The sequence below is a fragment of the Rhinolophus ferrumequinum genome, chromosome 8, assembly GCF_004115265.2.
Source record: "Rhinolophus ferrumequinum isolate MPI-CBG mRhiFer1 chromosome 8, mRhiFer1_v1.p, whole genome shotgun sequence".
Taxonomy (NCBI): Eukaryota; Metazoa; Chordata; class Mammalia; order Chiroptera; family Rhinolophidae; genus Rhinolophus; species Rhinolophus ferrumequinum.
This window is the reverse complement of record NC_046291.1, coordinates 15,916,583-15,940,458: the sequence shown is the minus strand read 5'-3', so window position 1 is coordinate 15,940,458 and position 23,876 is coordinate 15,916,583. Positions and strand designations below refer to the sequence as shown.

General features: G+C 53.4%; 1 protein-coding gene across 2 annotated transcripts; it reads left to right on the top strand.

The window, feature by feature from the left end:
- Window positions 1–716: 716 nt before the first annotated feature.
- STK11IP (serine/threonine kinase 11 interacting protein) lies at window positions 717–16,980 on the top strand. Of its 2 annotated transcripts, XM_033113037.1 has the most exons (25): window positions 717–817; window positions 971–1,056; window positions 3,849–4,054; window positions 4,252–4,326; window positions 4,551–4,646; window positions 5,027–5,134; window positions 5,248–5,319; window positions 6,411–6,537; window positions 6,786–6,889; window positions 7,022–7,117; window positions 7,369–7,410; window positions 7,622–7,756; window positions 7,936–8,020; window positions 9,495–9,803; window positions 9,963–10,168; window positions 10,844–10,960; window positions 11,050–11,227; window positions 12,806–13,042; window positions 13,143–13,246; window positions 14,128–14,225; window positions 14,314–14,492; window positions 14,710–14,791; window positions 15,000–15,070; window positions 15,598–15,845; window positions 16,608–16,980. In XM_033113037.1, the coding sequence occupies exons 2-25, from the start codon at window positions 996–998 to the stop codon at window positions 16,755–16,757; spliced, it is 3,186 nt and encodes a 1,061-aa protein (XP_032968928.1). In that variant the 5' UTR covers window positions 717–817; window positions 971–995; the 3' UTR covers window positions 16,758–16,980. The 2 variants fall into 2 exon arrangements, with proteins under 2 accessions (XP_032968928.1, XP_032968929.1); XM_033113038.1 differs by lacking the exons at window positions 15,000–15,070; window positions 16,608–16,980 and having other exon boundaries at window positions 15,598–15,801.
- Window positions 16,981–23,876: the final 6,896 nt, after the last annotated feature.

Here is a 23,876-nt window from a genome sequence, read left to right as displayed (position 1 = left end):
GAAGCTTAAATCTAGTTAGTATTTGACCGGGAGCCAGGTGAAAGCTACAAGGGGAACTTGGAACCAAGAAACTTTGGCAGTCTTGGCGCAATCAGTTACTAATTGAATGCCCTTCACAAGTATCCTAGTCTCTGTGAACCTGATTTCTGTTTTCAAACCTGGATGATTACTTTTAGATGCCGGTGTGATGAGACGAAGCACAGTAAAAACAAAGGACTAGGTATACATGGAGTGTTACCAATCACTAATGTGAATACCTGACACTGCTAAAGGAAAAAAAAAACGAGCTTGGAGGGAGATTAAGGAAAAAGCGCCAAGGGAACCTCGTAAGTGGCACCTCCACCAGCTTCAGGTCTTTCACACTTATCGAAAAGCTCCTTGCTACGGCGGACACACGCTCTCTTTTAGTTGGAAAATGAGTGTTTGCTTTGGACAAGTCTTTTCCTAACAGCAAATTCAACTTCCCCGCCCAGTCTGCAAAAAACGAGGCAGGTTTTCCTCCCTGGCCCGGGGAGGTGCCCTGGCGGACCCAGCGGGCGCCCCAGGCTGTGAGGGCCCCACTAAGGGGTGGGATGGTGGGGGCCCAGCTCGGGGATGAAGTCCCGGCCCAAACAGCAGGCACGCAAGGACCGCCTCCGTTCGAGCCAGTGGGCACCGCCCCCATCCGACACGTTTGCACGACTTAGGGCGTGGTTTCCGGCAGCGGAGGTGTGCTTTCCGGTAGTATCACCCGCTCGCTTTCTTTCCGGGGTGGGACTTCCTGTTTGTCATTGACAGGCGCCGGGCTGCAGATCTGGTTGGAGGACAGCACAGGAGGGTGAGTTTGGCTGACCAGGCCTTATGATCCTCGAAAGGGCACCATGGAGGACGCTCTTCCTCACTCTCTTTCTTGCTTTTGTTCTCTCCGCGAGGCCTTGGTTTGCGCGGAGTCCTGGCCTACCTGAGGCTCTTCCGCTTCCTCTTTCCACAGGCTCCGCCCCCAGCGTCCTGTGGCCATGACGACCGGCCCGCGGGACTCCCTGTTGTGGAAGCTCGCGGGGCTGCTGCGGGAGTCCGGTGAGTGGACTTCCGGTTGAGCTGGTGCTGGAGCGAAGTGGGGGTGCTTTCTACCTTTCAGAGACACGCCCTTTAAGAGTCATGGAGTTGCAGCTGTTTAGGGTCACGAGGGTTTGGGTGTTGATTCATTTCTTTGCTCCTCCGGGATTTGTTCGCTCTGGTGCCGCTACCTACAGTGTCCTTTTTCTTTGACAGCTAAACCTTAGCCGTCCTTCGAGGCCAAATTCTAGTGCCACTCCCTCCGTGCGTTCTCTGATCCTCTCACAGGAAGGTGATCCTGACTTGGCTTTAAGCCCTTGGAGATCAGGGACTGGCCATAATCATTGTTGCGAGGCAAAGCATAGCATAGTTAAAAGCACAATTAGACGTCACACCCACCTGAGTTGGGATCCCAACTGCCTTGCATACTTCACCAAAGTATTTGAGTTTTCTGAGTCTGTTTTTCTCACCAGCAAAAGGGCATAACGATTGTATTTAACTCAAAGTTTGTTGTGGGAGCTAATTCTCATTCACATAAAACATTTAGTACAGTGTTTGCATGTGTAGTAAGTGCTCAAAATGAATGTAGCTACTGTTACAATTTCTTCCCTCAGTGTCTGGGGTGGAATCAAGGAGTTCAATACGTGGTTGGCATTAGTTGTAGAAAAGCCTTGACTTTGAGATCAGGCAGAAGTAGCAACTTCCTGCCAGCTGTGTGATCTCAATCAAGGTTCTTAACGCCTCTGAGCTTCAATTTCTGCGTTTGTAAGAGGGGGTTAACAGTGCTCTTTAGGAGACTCTCATGAAGTTTAAATGGAGTAACAGACTTGTCTGGCACAATTACCTAATGAATGTTAGCTGCCTTCCATCACTCTGCACTCCCATTGATAGTATCTGTGAAACCTCGCTGTATGGCAGTTAAAACTGGCTTATATTGTTAACTATGCACGTGTCTTATCTTCCTTTCTAGACTGGGAGGCTCTTTGAGGGTGGGAGGAGTCCTTGAACCGTGTCTGTATCTATCCTCAGTGTCTGGTGCATAGAAAAGCCGTCATGCAAGGTTATAGGATTTGTTAATTTATTCAGCAAAACTCTGACTTGGCTCCAGGGGTTGGGGATGATGGTGTGTGTGCGTGAGTGCCTATAAAGAGGTAGCAGGAGGGAAATCTGTGCTGATGGAATAGTTTGATATTTTGATTGTGCTGTTGGTTACAGGAATCTACACCTACGACAAAATGGCATACGACTCTCTCTCTCTATATATATACAGAGGGTGCCCCAAAAATGTATACACGTTTTAAGAAAGGAAAAAACTGTATTAAAATTGTAATACTCAATATATACCGATAACAAAAGATGAACACAAGTCACGTTTAACTTCTGCAATTACAAGACGTGCTCAAAGTGGTTACCATCAGTGTAATTTTAATACAGTTTTTCCTTTCCTAAAATGTGTATATTGGGCCGGCCCGGTGGCTCAGGCGGTTGGAGCTCCATGCTCCTGACTCCGAGGGCTGCCGGTTCGATTCCCCCACATGGGCCAGTGGGCTCTCAACCACAAGGTTGGCAGTTCGGCTCCTCCAGTCCCACAAGGGATGGTGGGCAGCACCCCCTGCATCTAAGATTGAACACGGCACCTTGAGCTGAGCTGCCGCTGAGCTCCCGGATGGCTCAGTTGGTTGGAGGGCATCCTCTGAACCACAAGGTTGCCGGTTCGACTCCCGCAAGGGATGGTGGGCTGCGCCCCCTGCGGCTAGCGACAGCGACTGGACCTGGAGCTGAGCTGGAGCTGAGCTGCGCCCTCCACAGCTAAGATTGTAGGGGACAACGACTTGACTTGGAAGAGAGTCCTGGGAGTGCACACTGTTTCCCAATAAAGTCCTGTTCCCCTTCCCCAATAAAATCTAAAAAAAATAAATAATAAAAAAAAAACCCAACACTTAAAAAAAAAAGTGTATACATTTTTTGGGCGCCTTCTGTATATACATTGTACCAATGCCAATTTTCTGGTTTTGATGTTATATATAAAATACAACCATTGGGAGAAACTGGGTGAAAGGTAGAGGGGGACCCCTTTGTAGTATTGCTGCAACATCCTTTGACTCTATCCTTATTTTTTCAAAAAACTTAAAAGAAAATTCTCCATACCTACCTTGTAGTTGTACTTTTTTAGGTGCAGTGATGAATACCCAAGATGACCTAAAGAATGACCGTCTCATTGGAGAGAGCAGTTTTAACATAGAGGGCAATAATAATACCTATCATGAGTGGTTATTCTTTCTATGACATGCATTTTAGTATTGTTTGAAAGTTTCTATATGTGTGCATATTACTTTTGCAACACCCCCCTGCCCCCCAAAAAGGTAAACCATCCAGTAAACTTTTATGTAAAATGAATAATTATAGTGAAAATTTGTGTATTGAGAAAGCTGCCCGAAGGAAGTAGGTGTCGGGCTGGGCAGAGTGGAAGGGGATGTGTTGGAAAATGAGGGAGCCGTGAACCAAGTTGACTCTGTTTCCAGCACTGTGAGTAAACCAGCCTTGGCTTTGAGATCAAAAGGGTAAAGAAAATTTAGAAAAGTTGGAGGCATGTCGTGAAACAATCTCATGTATCAGGCTGAAGAATCAGGACTTCTTTTTGAATATAGTGCTGTTGGAGACTTTTAAGTGCGGCAAAGATACAAAGTTTGATCCTGCAATGGAGAATCTACAATATAGATTGGAGTGGGTGTCAGCTGGGTTCACAAAGTCTCAGAAGAAAGGGGAAGACAGTTTCCTTACGTCCTCCCTCCTGTCTGCCCCTCTCCCTGCAGGGGATGTGGTCCTGTCTGGCTGTAGCACACTGAGCCTGCTGACTGCCACACTGCAGCAGCTGAACCACGTGTTTGAGCTGTACCTGGGGCCGTGGGGCCCTGGCCAGACAGGCTTTGTGGCTCTGCCCTCCCACCCCACCGACTCGCCCGTCATCCTTCAGCTTCAGTTCCTCTTCGACGTGCTGCAGAAAACACTTTCACTCAAGGTTCTGGGATGGGAATGGGGTAGGATGTACAAAAAGCCCAGGACAATAGTGGAGGTGGGGCTGGGGGTGTAGCATGGGTGCAAGACGTCTTCAGGGCTCAGATCCAGAAGGTGTGACAACTTTGGGTGGTGTGCTAAGGAAGAGATGCCAAGGAAGGGGACATGTGCCAGGCTTCACTGACCTGAATGTTCTTTTAGCTCATCCATGTCCCTGGTCCTGGCCTCCCAGGGCCCATCAAGATTTTTCCCTTCAAGTCCCTGCGGCAGCTGGAGGTATGGGGTGTTGGGGGATGTTGGTGCACAAAACCAGCTTTAGGGAGCATTTTGGGGGATGGGGAAAGAGAGACGGCCTCTTTTGGTGGGGGTGTGGGGGGCACCAGGCCTGAGAGTACCCATTGCTCTGCAGTAATGTGGCGTCCACTCTCTTTTCCCCGTACTGCTTCCCTGAACCATAGCTGGCTTGGTCATCTTTTCCCTGTTCCCTTCCTTTGCCCCAGCTCCGAGGTGTCCCTGTTCACTGCCTCCGCGGCCTCCGTGGCATCTATTCCCAGCTGGAGACCCTGATTTGCAGCAGAAGCATCCAGGCATTGGAGGTAAGGAGGATGGGCGGTGAGCCAGGTGCCTTTCCTGAGGCACACGGAGGACCGGGCTCTGCTGGTCCCCCTTCTCTGCAGCCTTCCACCTCCCTCGGGACTGCACTTGCTCCCTCCGCTGTGCTCCCACGGCACGCGGTGCCTGACCACGTGTGTACAGTCACGCCGGCCATGTCGGACGGAGTCAGTGTTCTCCTGTCTGTCTCCTTACTCTCCCCACAGTGGACTCCTTGGGGACAGGACCCTGGGCTTTCTTTAAGTCTGCATCTACACTGCGACTGAGCTCAGTGTGTAAAGAATAAATGGCTGGCTGGGCCACAGGGAGAGGCCTTGGTGTGGGGAAGAGGGGAGAGTGGAGGTGACCGGGCACCTTTTCTCAGGAGCTCCTGTCGGCCTGTGGTGGCGACCTCTGCTCTGCGCTGCCCTGGCTGGCTCTGCTTTCTGCCGACTTCAGCTACAACGCACTGACTGCCTTAGACAGCTCATTGGTGAGTGCCTCAGAGGAAAGGGGTTTGGGGGATGGCAGGGATAGGCCCTTCGGGGGGCCGGCTGGCTGCCTGGGGGTATCCGATCCTCTGTTTCCTCTTCCCACCCACCCCAGCGTCTCTTGTCAGCTCTGCGCTTTTTAAACCTGAGCCACAATCAACTCCAGGACTGCAGGGGCTTCCTGGTGGTGAGTATGAGCGGCCTGGCTGGGGGCGGCGCCACTTGGGCCTCTCATCGTCCTGGTCTGACCTGCTCTACTGGGCCTGGTTATGCTCCCACCTGCTTTTGCCACCCGTGGAGCCACCTCCTGGGAGGCAGTGCTATTTGGGGGCTCAGACTCAGCATAAGACAAACCAGCGTTCAAATCTCAGCTCCTAATCCCTGTGTGACTTGGGACACAGGGTAACCTCTTGGTTTCTTCATCGATAAAGTGGAAATCGTAGGAGTACCTGCTTTTATAGTATTAAAATGATTGTGAAGAGTATCTGATGCTACTTGGCCCAGTGCTTGGCCTAGAGCAGGGCAGCTCTTGTGATGGTGATGACGAAGCCCTTCTCCCATGTCTCCCTGTCAGAGATAAACAAGCTGGACACTGGTTAAAGTGGTAAGAACAGATCTTAATAATAATGACGTATCGCCGTAGTTTATTAAGTAATAAACTACTGTGGTATTTAATCAGTTGTGAAACTATTTTAATCAGTAATAAACTATTCAGCGTGAACGGAACTCAAGTTCAACTTCTGCAGAGATAACTGGACACATGACAGTGATGGAGTGGGAAGGGGACCAGCCGGGCCTTAAGCTGATTCTCTCCTTGACCAAACTCTGTAGTCAGGTTCCTCTGAAGTCAGAGAAGTGGAAATTTACAAAAAGCGGGAAGGACATGTTGGTCCATGTGAAGCCACCCCATCTAGGTTTGCTAACTGGTACTTACCAAAATTAGGCCCCTCCCCTTCCACAGAGGCTGAGACGGGCCCTATCTTCAGGTGTTGCCTGGAACAAACTCAGTTCTTCTCGCAACCTGGAGTCTTTTTAGGCAGGAATGTAAGGGAGCTGGAGTTGTCATCCTAGGGATGTGGGCTTTAGCGGTTGGAAACTATGCTAGTATTTGTTCACGTTTTTTAATGTGGGAGAGTGGACGGGTAGATGCAATCATTCGTGCCGAGAGTCTGCAGTCTTCGTAGGCCAAGGTTGAGGCGTAGTGGAGAAGAGGGCTCAGAGGCGCCTGGCTGGAGGTTGGTCAAGGAGAGACTCTTTGTCCCCCCCACCCCCTCCCAGGACTTGTCTGAGCTCTGCCATCTGGACATCTCCTACAACCACCTGCATTTGGTGCCGACAATGGGACCCTCAGGGCCTGCTCTGGGGACCCTGATACTGCGAGGCAATGAGCTCCGGAGTCTGCGTGGTGAGTGGAGGAGAGTGTGTGTGTGTGTGGGGGGAGGGAAAACGTGGAGGGGATGGGGCGGTGTGTGACTCCGGGTGGCAGTGTGCCCCAGGAACCATGTCCCGCTAGAGCCTCATGCGGGCTTATGTGCAGGTCTGAGGTGCCCAGGATTGTCTTGTTACTGCACCCTCCCCAGCACCCCACCCCTGGACCCTATCCCCCCACCCTCTCTCTCACATGCCCGTCCTCCCTTTTTGCCTCCACCCCAGGCCTGGAGCAGCTAAGGAACCTGCGGCACCTGGACGTGGCATACAACCTGCTGGAAGAACACAGAGAGCTGTCGCCACTGTGGCCGCTGGCTGAGCTCCGAAAGGTGAGACTTGGATGCTTCAAAGACCCGGGAGCCAGCCTTGCGCCTGTCCCCCCTTCCCATGCTGCTGTGGTCAGTGCCCTTCATCCCACAGGGAGGCCCAAGGCCCACCTCTGTCTCCTCCTTGCCCCACAGCTCTACCTGGAGGGGAACCCTTTGTGGTTTCACCCTGCGCACCGAGCGGCCACCGCCCAGTACTTGTCACCCCGAGTCAAGGATGCTGTTCCCGGGGTGAGTGATCCTCTCGTGTATGCTCTGCCTTCCCTGGCCTGGCCAGTCCCACCCCCGCCCCTGCACCTCTTGCCTTTCCCCACCCCCTCCTTAGTGACGGGGCCCAGCCTGGACCCCCTGCTTATGATGCTGTGACCGTCCGCTCAGCCTGACTGTTGTCACAGGCCTAGGAGGGCTCCGGTCCCGGCTTGGAGCTCCCCCAGGCCATGCACTCCACCAACACGGTCCCCTCCCCCTTTATCTTTGCTCAGTTCCTTCTTGATGGAAAAGTCTTGTCACTGACTGATTTTCAGGTTAGTGTGGTGGGGAGTGACGGGAGTGGGACAGCAAGGACTGGTTTGGGAGGACATGAAGGGAGGGTGGGAGCTGAGGGAAACGGGTTTCCAGAGTTAGGGTCTTGCTGGTCAGCTGGAGAGTAGAGACTATCTCTCTCAGCCAGCTTGGGTAGGGCAGAGGTGCTCTTCTGGCTCCGACCTCTTTCTCCTTCCTGTTGTTACGTACCAGACCTCCACGTCCTCAGAGGCCCCAACTTTGCCCTGCCCAGTGGGGAGTACCACCGAAACCTCAGGTGGCGCTGACTTGAGTGACAGCCCGTCCTCAGGGGGCGTCATAGCCCAGCCGCCACTTCGTAAGGTTAAGGTAAATGGTGTCCAAGCTGCCCTGTGCCTGGGGTTGGGTCCCTTTCTGGGGGCTCTGGGTTGTTGCTGGACTGAGAATAGTAAGGCCTTACCCTTGCTGTGGGTGGGGTGGTTTTTGTGAGGTTGGGTGGGTGGCCAGGGCTTGCTTTCATAGAATGTCATCCTTCTACCCAAACTCAGAGTCGAGTCCGTGTGAGGCAGGCAAGTATCTCAGAACCCAGTGATACAGACCCAGAGCCCCGGACTCTGGACCCTTCCCCGGCTGGTAAGTTGGCTCCCTACCCCCAAGCCTCCCTCTCCCCAGCCAGTGCTCCTTAATCTTCTGGTTAGGGAGAACTTTATTTTTGGTGGAGTAGAGCATTGTAGAATGCCTTCTGGTCTTTTCCTTTTTCCTTTTAGTTTGGGGGAAGGAGAAGAGACTGCCTCTGTGCAGCGTTTTCCGAAGTGTTTTGCAAGGAACAATTAATTTTGTGGGATGTCAAAAGGATTCCGTGGCCAGATATGTTTGGGAGATGCTAAGTTAGACAAAGAGGTGTCCTTCCTCCAGGACATCACAGGTCCTTAAATGTGCTAGCACGTACGAGGTGTTATCAAACAATATGGTGAATATTTAAATAAAAAACAATTTATTACAGTAAAAGACACATTACCATTAATCCCCCTCAAAATACTCCCCCTCTCTTCAAACACACTTATCCCATCGTTCTTGCCATTTTCTGAAGCAGTTCTGGACACTCACCTCTTTCGTGAGTGTCTTTAGTTGCACCGTCGTGGCTGCCTCGATGTCCTGAATCAATTCTAAATGTTTACCTTTCATAGTCATTTTGACTTTGGGGAAGAGCCAGAAGTCGCACGGTGCTAGATCTGGTGAATAAAGTGGATGAGGACACACCGTAAAGTTTTTATTTGACAGAAATTGCCGTACCAGAAGTGATGTGTGACACAGGGCCTTTCCGTTGTGATCACAAAATACGGTGAAGGCTGCTGCCGAGTGCCATCCAATGGAAAGGCAGGGATCTTCAATATGGGAAGCAGCGTGTTGAACCTTAGTAACATTGTGTGACAAGTTTCAGCTTGTTCGGTGTAGTCAGTTGGGTGCGAACTATGGTTGAGAGAAGGTGTGTTTTAAAGTGCGCTGTAAATCATCCTCCATCATGACAGTGCTCTGTGTGACACATCACTTCTAGCATATGGCAATTTCTGTCAAATAAGAACATTACAGTGTTTCCTCATCCACCTTATTCACTGGATCTGGCACCGTGCAACTTCTGGCTTTTCCCTAAAGTCAAAATGATTCAGGACATGGAGGCAGCCACGACAGTGCAGCTAAAGACACTCACAAAAGGACTTCCAGAACTGCTTCAGAAAGTGGCAAGAACGATGGGATAAGTGTGTTTGAAGCGAGGGGGAGTATTTTGAGGGGGATTAATGGCAATGTGTCTTTTGCTGTAATGAAGTTTTTTTGTTTAAGCATTCCCGTATTGTTTGATCACACCTAATATTGCAAATTTCCAAAAGCAGCATGTGATGTGCAGATGTGAATTGCATGTGACCATAGTGTTCGTAGAACACACTTAAGGACATGCTGCTGAGGGGAAGACTTTAGCTTCTCTCTGACCCCCACCCTATTACACACACTTGTACTTCACCCTGTGGAGCACTCACAGGAGACGCTGTAGTTGTCAGGGATGGTGGTGGTGGTGGTGCAGGCTGGCTAAGCTGTATGGGCCCCTTTCCAGGACGCTTTGTGCAGCAGCATCGAGAACTTGAACTCATGAACAGCTTCCGGGAGCAGTTTGGCCGTGATTGGCTGCAGTATAGGAATCACCTGGAGACCTCAGGGACCCCCGTTCTGGTTGCCTCCAAGACCCCTGCCCTCAGCACACTGCCCCCAGGCGCCCTGAGCCCAGAGACTATGCCTAGTCCCGCAACTGGCCCTGTGCCCTCAGAGAACGAGTCACCACAGGAAATGGCAGAGGAGGTCAGGGTGGGGCTGGAGCCACAGGAAGAAGAGGAGGAGGAGGAGCAGGAGCAGAATGAAGTGGAAGGTGAGCGCTCGGGGGCCCAGCGGGCAGTGTCTTGGGGAGAGTTAGGAAAACCCAGGAGTGGCGTGGCTGACCCCTTGTGGATAGAGGCCCTCTCTGTGGGAGGGCAGAGTCTTGGTACCTTTCCCTCCTTACAGGGTCCCTCTCTTGGTCTCTCCTCAGCGGAGCTCTGTCGCCCCATATTGGTGTGTCCCCTGGAGGGGCCCCAAGGCGTGCGGGGCAGGCAGTGCTTCCTCCGGGTCACTTCCAGTCACCTGTTTGAGGTGGAACTCCAAGCAGCTCGAACCCTGGAACGGCTTGAGCTCCAGAGTCTGGAGGCAGCTGAGATAGAGTCCGAGACCCAAGCCCAGAGGGAACCAGTACCCGAGGTGCCTGTGGGCGTGGGGGTTCTGGAAGAGGTGCTGGGCTGTTTCCAGGAGTCAGCTCTGGGTGCCGGGGTGGGGACAGAGCCAGGAGTGCAGTTTCCAGGCTCTCGGCCTCACGTGGAAAGGTGCTGGCTCAGGAAGTAAATGGCCATCAACTGTGATTAGATGGCCATCTGCTGTGGCTTGTTGGCCGTCAGCTGTAACCGGTGAGCCATTGGCCACTAATATAACTGCCGTGGCTACGCTAGCCGAAAATGGGGCCTAGCAAGAAGATGGTGGCTGAGCTAGCAAGAGTGGATTGCAGAGAGACAGATGCCGCCAGCGAGTATATAGTGGTGTGACTCCCCTATCTATGGCTCCATGGGTGTTCCTTTTTGGCCTCACCATATCCTGCGTTCTGATGTGGGGAGCGGGACTAGAGGCCCCGCAGGCCGCCCCACATGACAGCCGGGTACCAGGCTGCATGTCCTCACAGTCTCTCATTGGCACTGAGGATGGAGCTGGGGGGCAATGTCAGCCCCAGGTGGCTTAGAAGGCTGGCCCAGGAATAGAGCTTCTGGGCCAGAGCGCAGATGTGGGCAAAAGCTTGAGAACAGAGTGCAGGGCAATTGTTTCCCTCTGTGCTCTCAGTATCCCCTAATCCCTGTGCTCTTATTTCCTGGTCCCCTCTTCCCGCAGGGCTCAGAGCTGCCCTCTGGGGCCCCCATCCTCACTTTGCGCTTTTCTTACATTTGCCCGGACCGGCACTTACGTCGCTATGTGGTGCTGGAGCCTGATGCCCAAGCCGCTGTCCAGGTGAGGGGCCCAGGAGGCTGGTGGGTGATCGGAAGGCTGGGGGCCGGGGTCTACCGGCTCACAGCTGCGTCCGGCGCCCCCTGTCTCAGGAGCTGCTTGCTGTGTTGACCCCAGCAATCACTGCAGCTCGGCGTCAGCTTGGGGAAGCGAGGGACCTGCTGGGGGACAGACTTCAGTGTCTACGTTGTGGCCACGAGTTCAAGCCAGTGGAGACCCAGTTGGGACTGGACAGTGCAGAAGGCTGGAGGCCTCTGTTCCAGAACACAGGTACAAGCCCCGCCCCTGCCCTCCTTGCCTACGCTTACAGGGAAAATGGCTTTGAGGGAGGGAATGTGGAGGCGGACCCCCAGGGAAGAAAGGAGACCATCTTTCTGCCTGGAGGAAAAATAAAACCGTCTGCCTCCTACATTTGCAAGAAAGAGAGAAAAAGAGAAAGAAAGAAAGAAATTATATCCCTTTTTTCTCTCCTTCTGAAAGTCAGGAAATACAATCTCTGTCGCTGTTTAAACGTACTCATTATTTTTTCATAAGGCGAAGGCTTTTCCCCCTTTTGGCTAGTGTTTCCGAAACAACCTCAAACCTACCGAGCCCTCAGTGCATTACCGGACTGTCCTGCTGCCCCCTGAACGCGATGCTTTGGGAGTCGCTTAGATGGTCCTTCCTGACTGACCTTGGAGTCTGCTTCAGCCCCACCAGTGCCTCGTGGCTTCCCTTCACTTTCTTTTCTTTAAGAAGACAGATATTTTTCCATTGTACACCAGTCAAAAAGCTATGTCTTTGCAGACATTGAAGAAGAAAGAAATGTTCTTGATAACACCTGTGTTGAAACGTATGCTTTTTATTAGTCCCTTTCCTCTTGGCTGCCGCTGGAGCAGGGGTTTACGTGTTATTCACAAAATGGACCATCTCTGTCCCCCACCCTGAACCTGCCCAGGCAGCAGCAGGACATTGTGTGCAGGGGAAATAGCCCCCCTTCCTCCCGGACTCTACTCCATGGGTCATGTGGCCCCTGGGTGTCCCTTCAGTGGTGGCATCATTAATGACAGTCCTGCTTTTGTTTGAGCCTTGGCTACCTCATCAGAACAAAGATGAGAATGAGTTTGCCCCGTGGTTCTATTAGATTTAAACGTGACAGAAATGCCCCAGGCACAGGGCACAAACAGAGTCACTGCTGCTGCCACCCCCAGCTCTGCGGTCCTGGGAGGGTGCATCAGTTGTTTGATCTTTGCTTTCCTTGTAAAATGCGATAGGGGGAGTTTTGATACTACTGTTAGAATCTAGCACGGGCCCAGCATGTTGTAGCTGCCCAAACAATGGTTCTTTTCTCGTTGCTGATTGGTCCTGGCTTCTTTACCTGCTTCGGACACTCCTCCTGGCAATCCTAGAGAATAGACACTGCCAAGGCCCCCATTTTACAGACAGGGAGCCCGGCTTCGGTGACTCGTCATTACGGCTTAGATGACAGTCTTTAAGTGATGGAGCTGGAATTGGACCCAATCTGTGGATTTGCTGGTAGAGCCTGGAAGCCGTGATCAGCCCCAGGCTCTGGGTGGGGACCAGGGCAGGGCCTGGTTGAGTTTGGACCTTTCTGAGAAAATCCGAAATGAGGTGGGGTGCATTTTGAGGTGGTTGTGGGCCATGGCTCCCTGTTTACTCAGCCCTCTCTGGGGTGGGCACTAATTGGTTAGCAGCTGGGCCTGCAGAGGGAGGTGGGTGGGTAGTGCGCGAAGCCAGAGGTGGGTGCCTAGGGGAGTCTGAGAGTGGGTGGGGAGCGTTATGAGTGTGATGGGGGGTCGTGGTGCTGTGTGGGGGGTTCATGGAGACTGTGCCCACCCCTCTCTCCAGAATTTCCTGCTGTGTGTCCAAACTGTGGTAGTGACCACGTGGTCCTCCTGGCTCTGTCTGTGGAAGCCCCCAGCGTGGAGCAGACACAGGAAGAGCAGGTGCCAGCTCCCTCGCAGTCCCCTGGCACTGTCCACGACCCTCCCGGCCACAGTGACCCCAGCGACCGCGGCAGCAGGGCCGACAGCGCCCCATTTCAGGCACTGATCGCAGACCAGCACAGGTGGAGCCTCAGCCCCCGTGAGTACAGGTGTTTGGGGAGGGAAGGGGCACTCATGGGGGGAGGTGAGACGGAGCCGTGGCAGCCGGGGCAGGCTGATGGCCCATTGCTTGTCCCCAGCCCCTGAGCGCTCTGGCCTCCGCTCGGTGGACCACCGACTCCGGCTATTCCTGGACGTCGAGGTGTTCACCGATGCCCAGGAGGAGTTCCAGTGCTGCGTCAAGGTCTGTGCCAGCCCCGCACTGCCCCGCGCCTCTGAGCACAGACCTTGGTCTTTGCGTCTCAGTTGTTCCTTCACCACGGGCGTGTACTACCCACCATACAGAGCATGGCGTCCGTGAGAGCACATGTCTCTAAGCTGCCCAGCACAGCACCTAGCACTTGATAAAGGATACTCTTGTGATTGTGATAAGTACACGATGTTGGACCTCCTCTGCAGAGCACCTAGCTTAGGCTAGACACTAAGGATCTGCCTTTGATCTTATATTCTGGTGTGAGCAGCAGACAACGGTTGTGTGATGTGAAGGGCGGAGTCACACGAAGGCTCCAGAGGGGCATCTGATCCAGCCTGAGTGGGGAGGTGATGGAGAAGCCCAGTCCTGAAGGATGACTTTCGGAGGAGGGAAGAGAAGGAGTTGTAGGAAAAGGAAGCAGCATGTGCATGGAGGCCTGGGAGAGGAGCTAGTGGCGAGACTTGCCTGTGATGGGGCAGCTGGAATGGGGGTGGCGGTTAGGGGGAGCATCCCGAGAGGAGTCTGAACAGGCAGGCAGGGGCCAGTTCAGGAGCAACCTCTTGTGTCTGCTGAGGAGTTTGGACTTGATCCCAAGGGCCGCGGGAGCCACTGGAGGGTTGGGAGCAGGGGAGTGATGCCCAGTTTTGTGTTTTAGAACAGAGTCTCGCAGGGTGGAGGGTGGGGGGGAGGGGACAGGACGACAGGCAGGGAGACCTGCTGAGAGCCTGCTGCAGTCAGGCAGGCGGGGGGGCGATGGAGAGGCTGGGATGCGTGAGCTGTGGGGACAAGCAGGCTGGAGGTGTGGTCATCGCTTGGTCTGGCAGCTGCCTCCCTGGTCCTCTCGTTTCTCATCAACTTCCCCTTCCCCTTAGGTGCCACTGGTGTTGGCAGGCCAGCCTGGGGAGTGTCTGTGTCTCGTGGTTGTGTCTGACCACAGGCTTTATGTGTTGAAGGTGACGGGGGAGATCTGGTGAGTAAGCAGGGCTGCGGCTGGGGCTCCCCTGTGGGTCTCACTTCCCTCTCACTCTTTTCCGCCACTCTGCTCCTCCTCTCCACAGCGGACCTCCAGCTAGCTGGCTCCAGCCAGCCCTGGCTGTCCCCCTGCAGGACCTGAGTTGCATAGAGCTGGGCTTGGCCGGACAGAGCCTGCGGCTGGAGTGGGCGGCTGGGGCAGGCAGCTGTGTCCTGCTGCCCCGAGATGCCAAGCATTGTCGGGCCTTCCTAGAGGAGCTCACTGGTGAGAGAGGGAAGGGAGAGGCAGGGAGGGTGGGCCAGGGCGGTCACGGCTCCCATGGCTGGCACCCGCAGTAGAGAAAGACAGGTAATGGAACTCAGCTCTCGGAGAAATTTCTGAAATCTAGAAATACGGAGAATGGGAAGGCGTTGAGAGGTGGAGAGGTTGGGAAAGAAGAGCTGGTCATGAGGGCTCCCTGTCTCTGACTGGCTCTGTCCAGATGTCTTGCAGTCTCTGCCCCCAACGTGGAGAAGCAATGTCAGCACCAGGGAGGAGGAGGTGACCCCGAAGCACCGACTCTGGTGAGTCAGGAGGAGGCTGAGGCCAGGGTTGGTGTCCACACGGCTGCCCTGGGAGCACAGGCCCTCCTCCCGTGGTCGGGCCCTGAGCACTTAGGCTGGTCGCCTGTCCTCAGGCCCACAGGCCTGGTCCATCCTCCCGCTCTCCCGCCCCAGAGTCCTTCCCACCCCTAGCTGACCACTCCTTCCCGGGGTTGCTGCCTCCCCCCAGGCCACTGCTGGAAAGAGACTCTTCCTCGGACCCTCCCCAGTTCTTCTACCTTCGGGTGTTCCTGGTTGAAGGTGAGGGCGCTGTACCCCTCTTGTCCCAGTTCACTGGCTGGGCGACCAGTGCCTCTGGGTGCCCTTGTAGCATTTCTCAGTTCCTGGAGTCTGGACTTCCTGTCACTCATGGGCGTACCCAAGAGACCTCCTCAGTGTTCCTGGCCTCTGTGGGTGGGGCTGGGAGGTGCCCTGGGCCTCAGGTGCCCAGAGACTTTTGCTTTTGGGCCCAGGCTCTCTGTGAAGTGGAGCCGATTGGCGGGTCTGCTCCACCTCATCCTGTTGGAGAAGGTGAGAGCGGATCCTCCTTTCTGAGAGCACTGGGTGGCGGGGCAGGCTTCCTTTGTCTTGCGCCTCAGGTTTTGGAGGCTGGAGATCCCTGGAGTTTGGAAAAGGGAGCGCCTTGGCCCCTCGAGGCACAGGCGGCTTTTGTGGCCACCTCAGTGGTTCGCTTCTCTTCTCCCAAGCAGCACTTGGACGCTGCCCCAGCGGTCTGGGCTCCTCCGTGGCCTTCCTCTCTGGGCCTCACGCTGCTTCTTTTCCTCCAGGCCCTGCTACCTGCCCTGTGTCCCTGTTGCTGACTCCGTCTACCCTGTACCTGTTAGATGAGGACCTTCTGGGGTCCCAGGCAGAGGCCCCTCTTCCAGCAGCATCTGGCGAGGCCTCTGAGAAGGCCCCGCCCCTGGGGCCAGGCCCTTCCTTGTGTGTCAGGGAGCAGCAGCCACTCAGCAGTCTGAGCTCCGTGCTGCTATATCGCACGGCCCCGGAGGATCTACGGCTGGTCTTCTACGATGAGGTGTGTGTGTGTGTGTGTGTGTGTGTGAGAGAGAGAGAGAGAGAGAGAGAGAGACAGAAATCATGAGTGGGTATGGTGTGTCGTGTGAGAAGGGGGTAGGAAGGCTAGGAATTGTGGCAGTATGGAGCTTGCCTTGGACAGTCAGGTGCGTACACAGAAGTAGGGTGTAGAGAACTGGGAGGTTCACTGCATTTGGACAGCAGTGAGTAGAGGGGAGGTTGCTTTGGCCGTGAAAACCCTGGACTTGGAGCCAAGCCTGTGTTAGCTGCGCGGCCTTGACTGAAGCCCCAGCTCTTGCTGCTTCGGGTTCGTGTTTGATTGGGCCCTTGTGCAAGCCCTTTGACCTTTACAGCCTGCAGGTGAGCAGGCACTGTTATCAGTCCTACTACAGATGAGCAGACTGAGGTTTGGGGCTGGTAACCAACTTGCCCAGGTCACAAGTGGTAGAGCCAGGAACGACCCCAAGCAACTCCTTGGGATGGACTTCCAGAACTTACATTCTGGAAAACAGGGAAGATGAAAGAAACAAGATAGTAAATGTGAAAGCCCTTCGGGGGCCTTCAGTTCGTGTTGATGGGGTTCCGTGTAAAAAGTCAGGATCTTTGGTGGGGAGTGACACAGGCTCGGGGAGGGGAGGAGGCCATGAGCCAGGAGGGAGGGGCAGTGGGTCCTCCCTGAGCACTCCGCCCCCCCCAGGCCTCCCCTCCCTCCCGCTCGTGTGGCCCTCTGTGAGTCTCATCTCACCACTCCTTGGTCTGCCAGGTGTCCCGGCTGGAGAGTTTTTGGGCACTCCGTGTTGTGTGTCTGGAGCAGCTGACGGCCCTGCTGGCCTGGATCCGGGAGCCCTGGGAACGGTTGTTTTCCATCCGACTCCGCACTGTGACCCAAGATGCTCTAGAACTTGACCGCTGAGGCCTCCACACCGCCCCTGCCCCTGGCCGCAGGAGCCATGGTTGCAGATGTTCTCTCGCCAGACTCTTTAGCCTTTGGGTGCTGGCCAGTGAGGCCCCAAATGACCCACGGCCCAAGGGAAGGGTGAGGACACCGTCGGGCCTCTGGAGGATCTGGCCTGAGCGGACAGGCTCAGTGGTCCGTAGGAATGTTTCTCCAGCACTGTTTTCTCAGGTATCAATAAAGCTGTTTCCATTTTGGATGTTATGGATGTCCTCCGATGTGTCAGCTGTGAGGCCTGTGGTTCTTGTTCCTCTTCTAACAGGAACTGCCCCACCTGTAGCTCTTCCCCAGTGCGCAGCCCAGGCAGCCGGGTTTGTACTGGGAGAGCGTATCTCCAGCCCTACTCTGCCCCCACGGAGGGGATCAAGTAGGACTCCTGACCCGTGCTGGGCACCAGCCCTCAGCCGGCAGCACCTGCCATGTGGCCCAGCGTGGACATCACTGCCTACAAATCGCTGGGCCACTTAGAGTCTCACTCTGGAATTGCAGCTGGGAGCTAATGAGGGCCTGAGGCTGTTGGCAGTGGGGCCCATAGGAGAAGGTGACTGGGAAGGGGGAGTGTGGAGTGGGGTCGGCCTCCTCTCAGCACAGCCTCACTCAGCCTGGGGGTCTGGCCGAGTTGACCCCACTCCTTTACCTCTGTCTCCATGGCCAGGGTGATTGGTTCTGGAGTGCTCATGGAGCCCATTTGGCCTACAAAGGGCCAGTCCCGGCCTTTTGCTGGAGCATCTGAGAAAGGCGGGTTTCCCCGCTGAGGGTTGCTGACCCCCAGGGGAGAGCTTTCCTGGAACTGGCAGCATGGAAGACAGAGCTGAGAGGTGGGGCGAGCAGGGACAGGTGCTGCTGGCATCCTTGGAGTCCCTGGTCCAATTGTGCCCGGAGGCAGATACCCCTGGAATTCTAGGTCATGTGAGCTAACGGGGACCCCCTCCTTTTTAATTTTTGGCTTCAGCTAATTTGAGCCGAATATAAATAATCTTGCACTTGTCCAGGACAGGCAGGCACAGCTGCCCTATATCTGAAGTTTTTCTTTGCTCCAGAGTGTGGTGGGATGTTATCATAGCTGACGTAATAATTCACGGGTCATTCTCACCCCTCCCGGCTGAACTGGAGAGAACAAAGATGCTGGATCTTTAGGTTTCAAGTGAAAGGGATGAGCTGTAAGAAGGGTTTGGAAAGGGACCATGAATAGATAAGAACTCCAACTGTGGAGAGGGGAGGCTTTCTAGAGAAGAGCATCAGCCGCAGGGTCCTCAGGCTGGAGCCCTGTGCCTTGTTCCGTGTTTACAATTAGGGAGGAAAGGGATATATCACCTGCTCCCCACGCCCCCGGGGCAGATGGGAATGGCAGTTTGGAAGGAACTGACAGGATATGGCTAGTGACCGTTGCCCACATTTCTCTTGCCCGGAGAGTGCAGGTGGGCCAGAGGATTCTGTGGGCTCGGGAGGGAGCGCAGAGCGAGCTGGAGGAGCTGTGCTCACCGCGGGAGGATGGTTAGGCCCAGCCCCCAAATGGGGATGTGACCCAGTTAGCCTTGAACTGATTGAGTTTAAATCACCGTGATTGGGCTGAGTTTAATTGATTGTTCGAGGTTAACTTTTCTGTTGGTTACAAATGGGGGCTCGTTAACAAGGATAAAGTTGAGTTATAGAGCAAAGGCAGTTTTCTATACCTGGATTTGGGGGACGGCTGCGTTTCTGGAATTCCCACCTGTTACCATTGGAAAGGTCAGCATTGAAGGGTTTGGAGGATGGGGACCTAGAGGGCAAGGCGGGTGGTTCTTGTACAGTGGTCTGGGGGTTACTCTTCCTGCCCCCCAAAAGGCCTTTGACTTAGGGCTCCTGGGGGAGGAATGTGTTCTGATAACTTAGGCCTCCCTGTAAAACTTCATTTTGGGGAAGTCCAAGGTGGGGCCTTCCAGGGTGGGGGGTTGGGTGGGGAAGTGGGGGCTGGTTGTAGTAGGTTGGAGAAGGCTTAATTCCCCCGGGGGCCTAGTACCACCCTGGTCCCAGCCAGTCCTCTGCAAAGCCCTGGGGCCCAGGTGGGTAGAAGTATGTGGGAAAGAATCGGTGCCCCTGGAGGACAGTCACTCAGCCTCAGGCCCTACTCTTGAAGGACTGGTAGCTGGACCCCCGGATTCGGGGGTGGGAGGGAGAGGGACTGGTGGCCCCAGTGGGAGAAGGCTGCAGGGGTGTCCGGGGCCGCTCTTACAGCTCTGCCTTTCCTGACCACCGTGGTCAGCAACGTCCCTGTGCTGAAATGTGTGCGCTACATACGCGCTTATAAAGTCACTGAATGGGTGAATGTATTTATACCTTCACAGGACAGAGCTCAGGAGGACACGCGTCCTATCGCTGAGCCCACTGGAGCCGGTATCAGGGCAGGGGAGGGGTTTCCCAGGGGCTCATGACAGCAACTACTTCCTCTGGGCCATAACTGGGGAGCGGGTGGTGGAGCCGGTATTGAAAGTTCCCTTGAAGATTTACTGAGGAACACCTCTAAATAATGGTGACGGTAATAACCTAAAAGGAGGGCTTAGTGAGCCCTTACTATGTTCCGAGCATTGTTTAAAGCAGCTAATCTTCCCCAGTGTTTCTCATACTCCCTTGATCACAAGATACAGAGCCAGTTAGGTCAAGAAAAGAGCCCTCAGTGTAAAGAAGTGACCCAGACCCGGAAGGCTGGTGCTGAGGCCCCAGACGCAGGGTTTCTCCTGTCTCTTGGGGCACGATGGTTTCTCTCTTTCCCTTCCCCAGCAGGGCCCTGGTCTGGTCTGGCCGGAGAGTGAGGAGGAAATGGTGTGACTCTTGGAAATGGTGTGACAGTTGGGAAATGCTAGCTGGGGTGGAGGCCCCTTGGTGACAGGCTGGCAGAAGGGTGGAGGGGCCCAGAAAGGACTGTGCAGAGATTCGGAAAAGAAGTTCACCTACTTCTGTTTTGCTCAGAGCTGGCCTGAATTTTTAATTGAAGCAAATTAAAACTTCCCAAAAATACTAGTCCACTTTCCTGGCAGTGTACACACCCCCTTCCCTGTCCGTGATTTTGCACCTTCTGCAAACAAGAGCCGGAGCTGGTCCTAAGGAAGTTCTGGCCTAGAACTGCCTTTCATGGAGGCCGCCCGGTCCCAAGTGTTTTCCCAGGAGCCCCTTCAGGTCATGGTCCAGATGTGCAGAATAATGGCCAGTCGTTTTCAGGTGGTTTACAAAGCTCTGTGAGGCTGGTGCTTCTTCCATTTCTTTGTGCCTAAGACCTCTGTGCACGCTTTATCTTCTTTAACGAGTCAATGACATCCTCTAAACCCTTTGTCCTGAGGTGCTCTTTCTCTGGCGACTCAGAAGACAGGTGCTGCTGTTGCCTGCCGAGGAAGTGTCAGGGTGAGGCTGTTACCACGCCTGGAATTGTGTGACCTTTAGCTCTGGGCCTCACCGGGAGAAGGTGCCAGGGTGCACTCTGGGCAGACGGGCCTGCTTTGTCACTGACACTTGTGCGCAGACGTCAGTCAGCGGGACCTGCCTTCCACCCCCTGGGCTGTCCCCAGAGATTGATGTGTCTGTTCGGGCTGGCCTCTCCCCTCCAACAAGTGCTTATTGATCGCCCGCCTGTGGCCTTGGGCTTGCTGGCAGCGGTGGTGGACAGAAAGGAGTCGCTCTCTGAAACTGTCCATATCATGGTGCTGTCTTTTCTGTGGAAAAAAGGTGGGAGGGGATAAAACACATACTCGTGTTTGAGTCTATTTGTACCCATAAATTCTAGAAATGGCTAGTGGGGGATGAAGATGAGGGCAAGGCAGAAAGGGGCAGGGGTGCCAGTGAATTGTTTTTACTTTTTTCCTAAACTTTATTTTTAAGCTCTCAATGTACTATGATTCAAAATTATATTTAAAAATTTATATGAGACCGTAGGGGGACAGTGGACCAACTGAGTGGTATAAATACTGATTCTTAAGACTTTGGAAGGGGGAGAGCGGGTGAGCTTGCAGGACCCATCTTTCTGGAGAGGGTCCATTTTTCTTGATGAGTCATTTCATGTGGAGTGAGGGCTGACGTCCTTCTTCCTTTGTCAAGAGGCTGCAGTAGCTTCTGGGAAGACCCTGCCCAGAGCCGTTAGCTGTGGGTGGAAATTCAGCCATGGTTCTGGGTGTGATGCTTTGCCCGTCTCCGGGCACGTGCAGTAATTTGCATCTTCCCACTCACGAGTCAGTGTGGCGTGGTGGTCATGTAGGAGAAGGCACAGTGCAGTTACGTTCGAAAGATCCAGGATTGTGCCTTATTTTTGCAGCTCACGATTTAACCACGAGCAAGTAACTTGCTCTTCCTGATCCATGGTGCTTTCATCGATAGTGAAGGTCTGAGGCTAATCAATAACTTACCCAGTTCACAAAATTGTTGGGTGCAGTAATGTACGTGGCAGTGCCATGTGAACCACAAAGCAAGTGCTGGTTAAAAACCTGCCTGTTAGTTATCACAACCTGCTTTGTTGCCTAGAAATGCCCTTTGCCATCCGTTGGGAGAGGGAAAGCCTGTGTCTTCCTGCCCATGTGTGTGTTTAGGAGTGGATATTTCTCCAGTGTGCTTCCAACACTGCCGGGCATGTGAGCAAGGCACGGCATGTTTGTTCTTGGCTCTTCCTTTGTCATTTGATCATCTTGGGTTCAGTGACTTCTTTGTCCTCCACAAAAACATTCCTCAGTTTATTAGGTACTATAATTGTGCATGCAACTCCAAGTCCACAGATGTTTACTGAGCTGGTAAAGTGTGCCGGGCTCTGTGTGAGAGGAATGAACGGTGGAATATAAGGATGAATCAGACGTGCTCCTGCTTTCAAGGAGCTTACAGTCCAGCGAGGGAGTAGAAAAAGGCACTTGGGAGCTGGGTCATGAAGGAGGAGGAAGATGACAGCAGGAGAATATCGTAATAATGGCCATTTGGGGGCACTTGCTTTGTGCCCGTCTGTGTACTAATCATTTTATTGACATTATCGTACTCAGTACAAACCTGAAAGAAATGTGTGATCTCTATTTCACAGGTGAGGAAACTAAGCTCAGGTTAAGAAAGGTGAATCTCACCAAGGGGATCTCAAACTCTGGCCCTCTCTCTTTGCCAGAAACTAGATCTATTAGAATGCCCACTGTGGTTCACCCTGTAGTCCTTTTAATCTGTCCCCTTGTGGCACCAGGTTCCAGGGATACCACAACCTACCAGAAAAACCATCCAGATCCTCAGCACCCAAATGTCCGTGCAGTGCCTGTTCTTTGCTGTCGTGGGGCCTCCCCCAACCCTTTCTTCTGCCCAGAATGCCCTCCCTCCCCCTGTCCACCCTGCATTGCATGGCTGATTCTTTCTTCCTTCAGGCCTTTGCTTAATTGTCTCTTGCTTACAGAGCATGTCCTTAACTATGCCGACGGAATGTTCTCTGTGACAGTGCTTTCCCTCCATGGCTTTGGCCGCATTTTATAATTATAAATGTATGTGTTTGCTTGTTCGTTGTCTGTAAGCTGCCCACGGCAGGGGCCATGTCAGGGTTTTTCACTGATGTCCACCCAATGCCCGGTGTAGAGTGAACGTGTGGGTCTCAGGTTACACTCCTGGGTATGCATGAAATATTACTTTACAGCATTTTCAAAATGACCTTTTATTTCAAACGCCATCGCATGGGGTTGGCAGGACGCACTGACCTCACTCATCCCCTGCACCACTCCCACCTCCCCCATCTCGGGGAAACCTCCTTCTGCTTTACTGATTGATGGGGAGGGCAAAGCCTCCTTCCTCCCCCTCCCCAGCTTCTGGCCACCTACTCTCACGGACCTTTTCATTTTCCTCCTCTGCAAACCTCCCTAGGCTTGCTGAGACTTTGGCTCAGGATGAACAAAAGGCAGAAAGGCTTGCAGGCTTTCTGTCCTACCCAGCCCCCAAAACAAAATTTAAAGAAGGCTGCCTGCTTCGGTGGGGTTGGCGGAGGAGTAAGAAAGGACAAACAGCTTCCTATGTCAAAATGTCACCCCAGCCACAGATGAATCTGTACCCCTGGAGCTGAAAGGTGGGCCCTGCGGGGGTGAGAGAACCTTTAGGGACAGGCAGTGCTGTCCAGGGATTGGCTTTGTTTCAAAACTGAGTCCAGGTTTACTGAGGGACACAAGAATTACGACGAGGTGAACCATCGCGGAGTAACAACAATAGTAAATAATAAGAATGACATTTATTGAGCACTTACTGTGTGCCAAGCATTGAACTGGTATTTTATATATAGCATCTCTAACTCCGGAGTCTGGGCTCTTTCTCAATGACAGGTTATCTCTCTTGTAAAAATAAGGTCTTACTCACTACGAGGCCTGTCAAGCAGCAAATGCCTCGGGGTGCTCTGCTCTGCGGAGCAGGGAGATATTATTTATTTTATGTTATTTTTTTAGGTTTTTAAAATAACATTTATTTTTTAACAAGAGGGAATTCCAGGTCAGTCTGACAACTAGGCGCTACCTTCTAGAAACATCCTACCATCTTCCAGAAACTCTGTAGCCTGCTAAGTTAGGATTACAAATGCAAAGATTGGTCCATTGGCCAAGGAGTGTCAGAGTCAGCCCTGGTGGAGGCAGAAGTGATTCCGACCTTTCTGTCTTCTCTTATTTCAACCATGAGTTTGCATGGTGGGTATCTTTGAGTTGGCTGGAAGACTCATTGCCCTTGTAAGTGTAAGCGCACTTCCACTTCTTTCATGTGTGTATTTTCATCATTTTCATATTGCAAGCTACCTGAGGGCTTTCCAGTACTTGTGTGTCTTTGATTTGTAGTGAAACTAGCTGACATTTATTGAGCGCTTACGATGTACCAGGCGCCGTTGTAAGGGCTTTACATAGTTCAACTCATTTCATCCTTTCAACACCCCCATTACCATCACTGCCTTGCAGATGGGACTCTGAGGCCCATAGAGGGGGAATAACTCGCTCTAGGACACGCAACTGTCAAATGGCAGAGCTGGGCTATGACCTCAGGCTACGTGGCTCCATGCTTAACCACTCCCCTCTAAGGCTTCTAGGAGCAAAGATGCAGTCTCCTTAAAAAATTTATCTGGGGAGTTCAAGG

Excerpts from the sequence above, each read along its gene's own strand:
- STK11IP (XM_033113037.1), top strand. The coding sequence starts at position 996 with ATGACGACCGGCCCGCGGGACTCCCTGTTGTGGAAGCTCGCGGGGCTG. Across the intron at positions 4,647-5,026 it reads GAAGCATCCAGGCATTGGAG|GAGCTCCTGTCGGCCTGTGG; the intron begins GTAAGGAGGATG and ends ACCTTTTCTCAG. Across the intron at positions 14,792-14,999 it reads ACCCCGAAGCACCGACTCTG|GCCACTGCTGGAAAGAGACT; the intron begins GTGAGTCAGGAG and ends GCCTCCCCCCAG.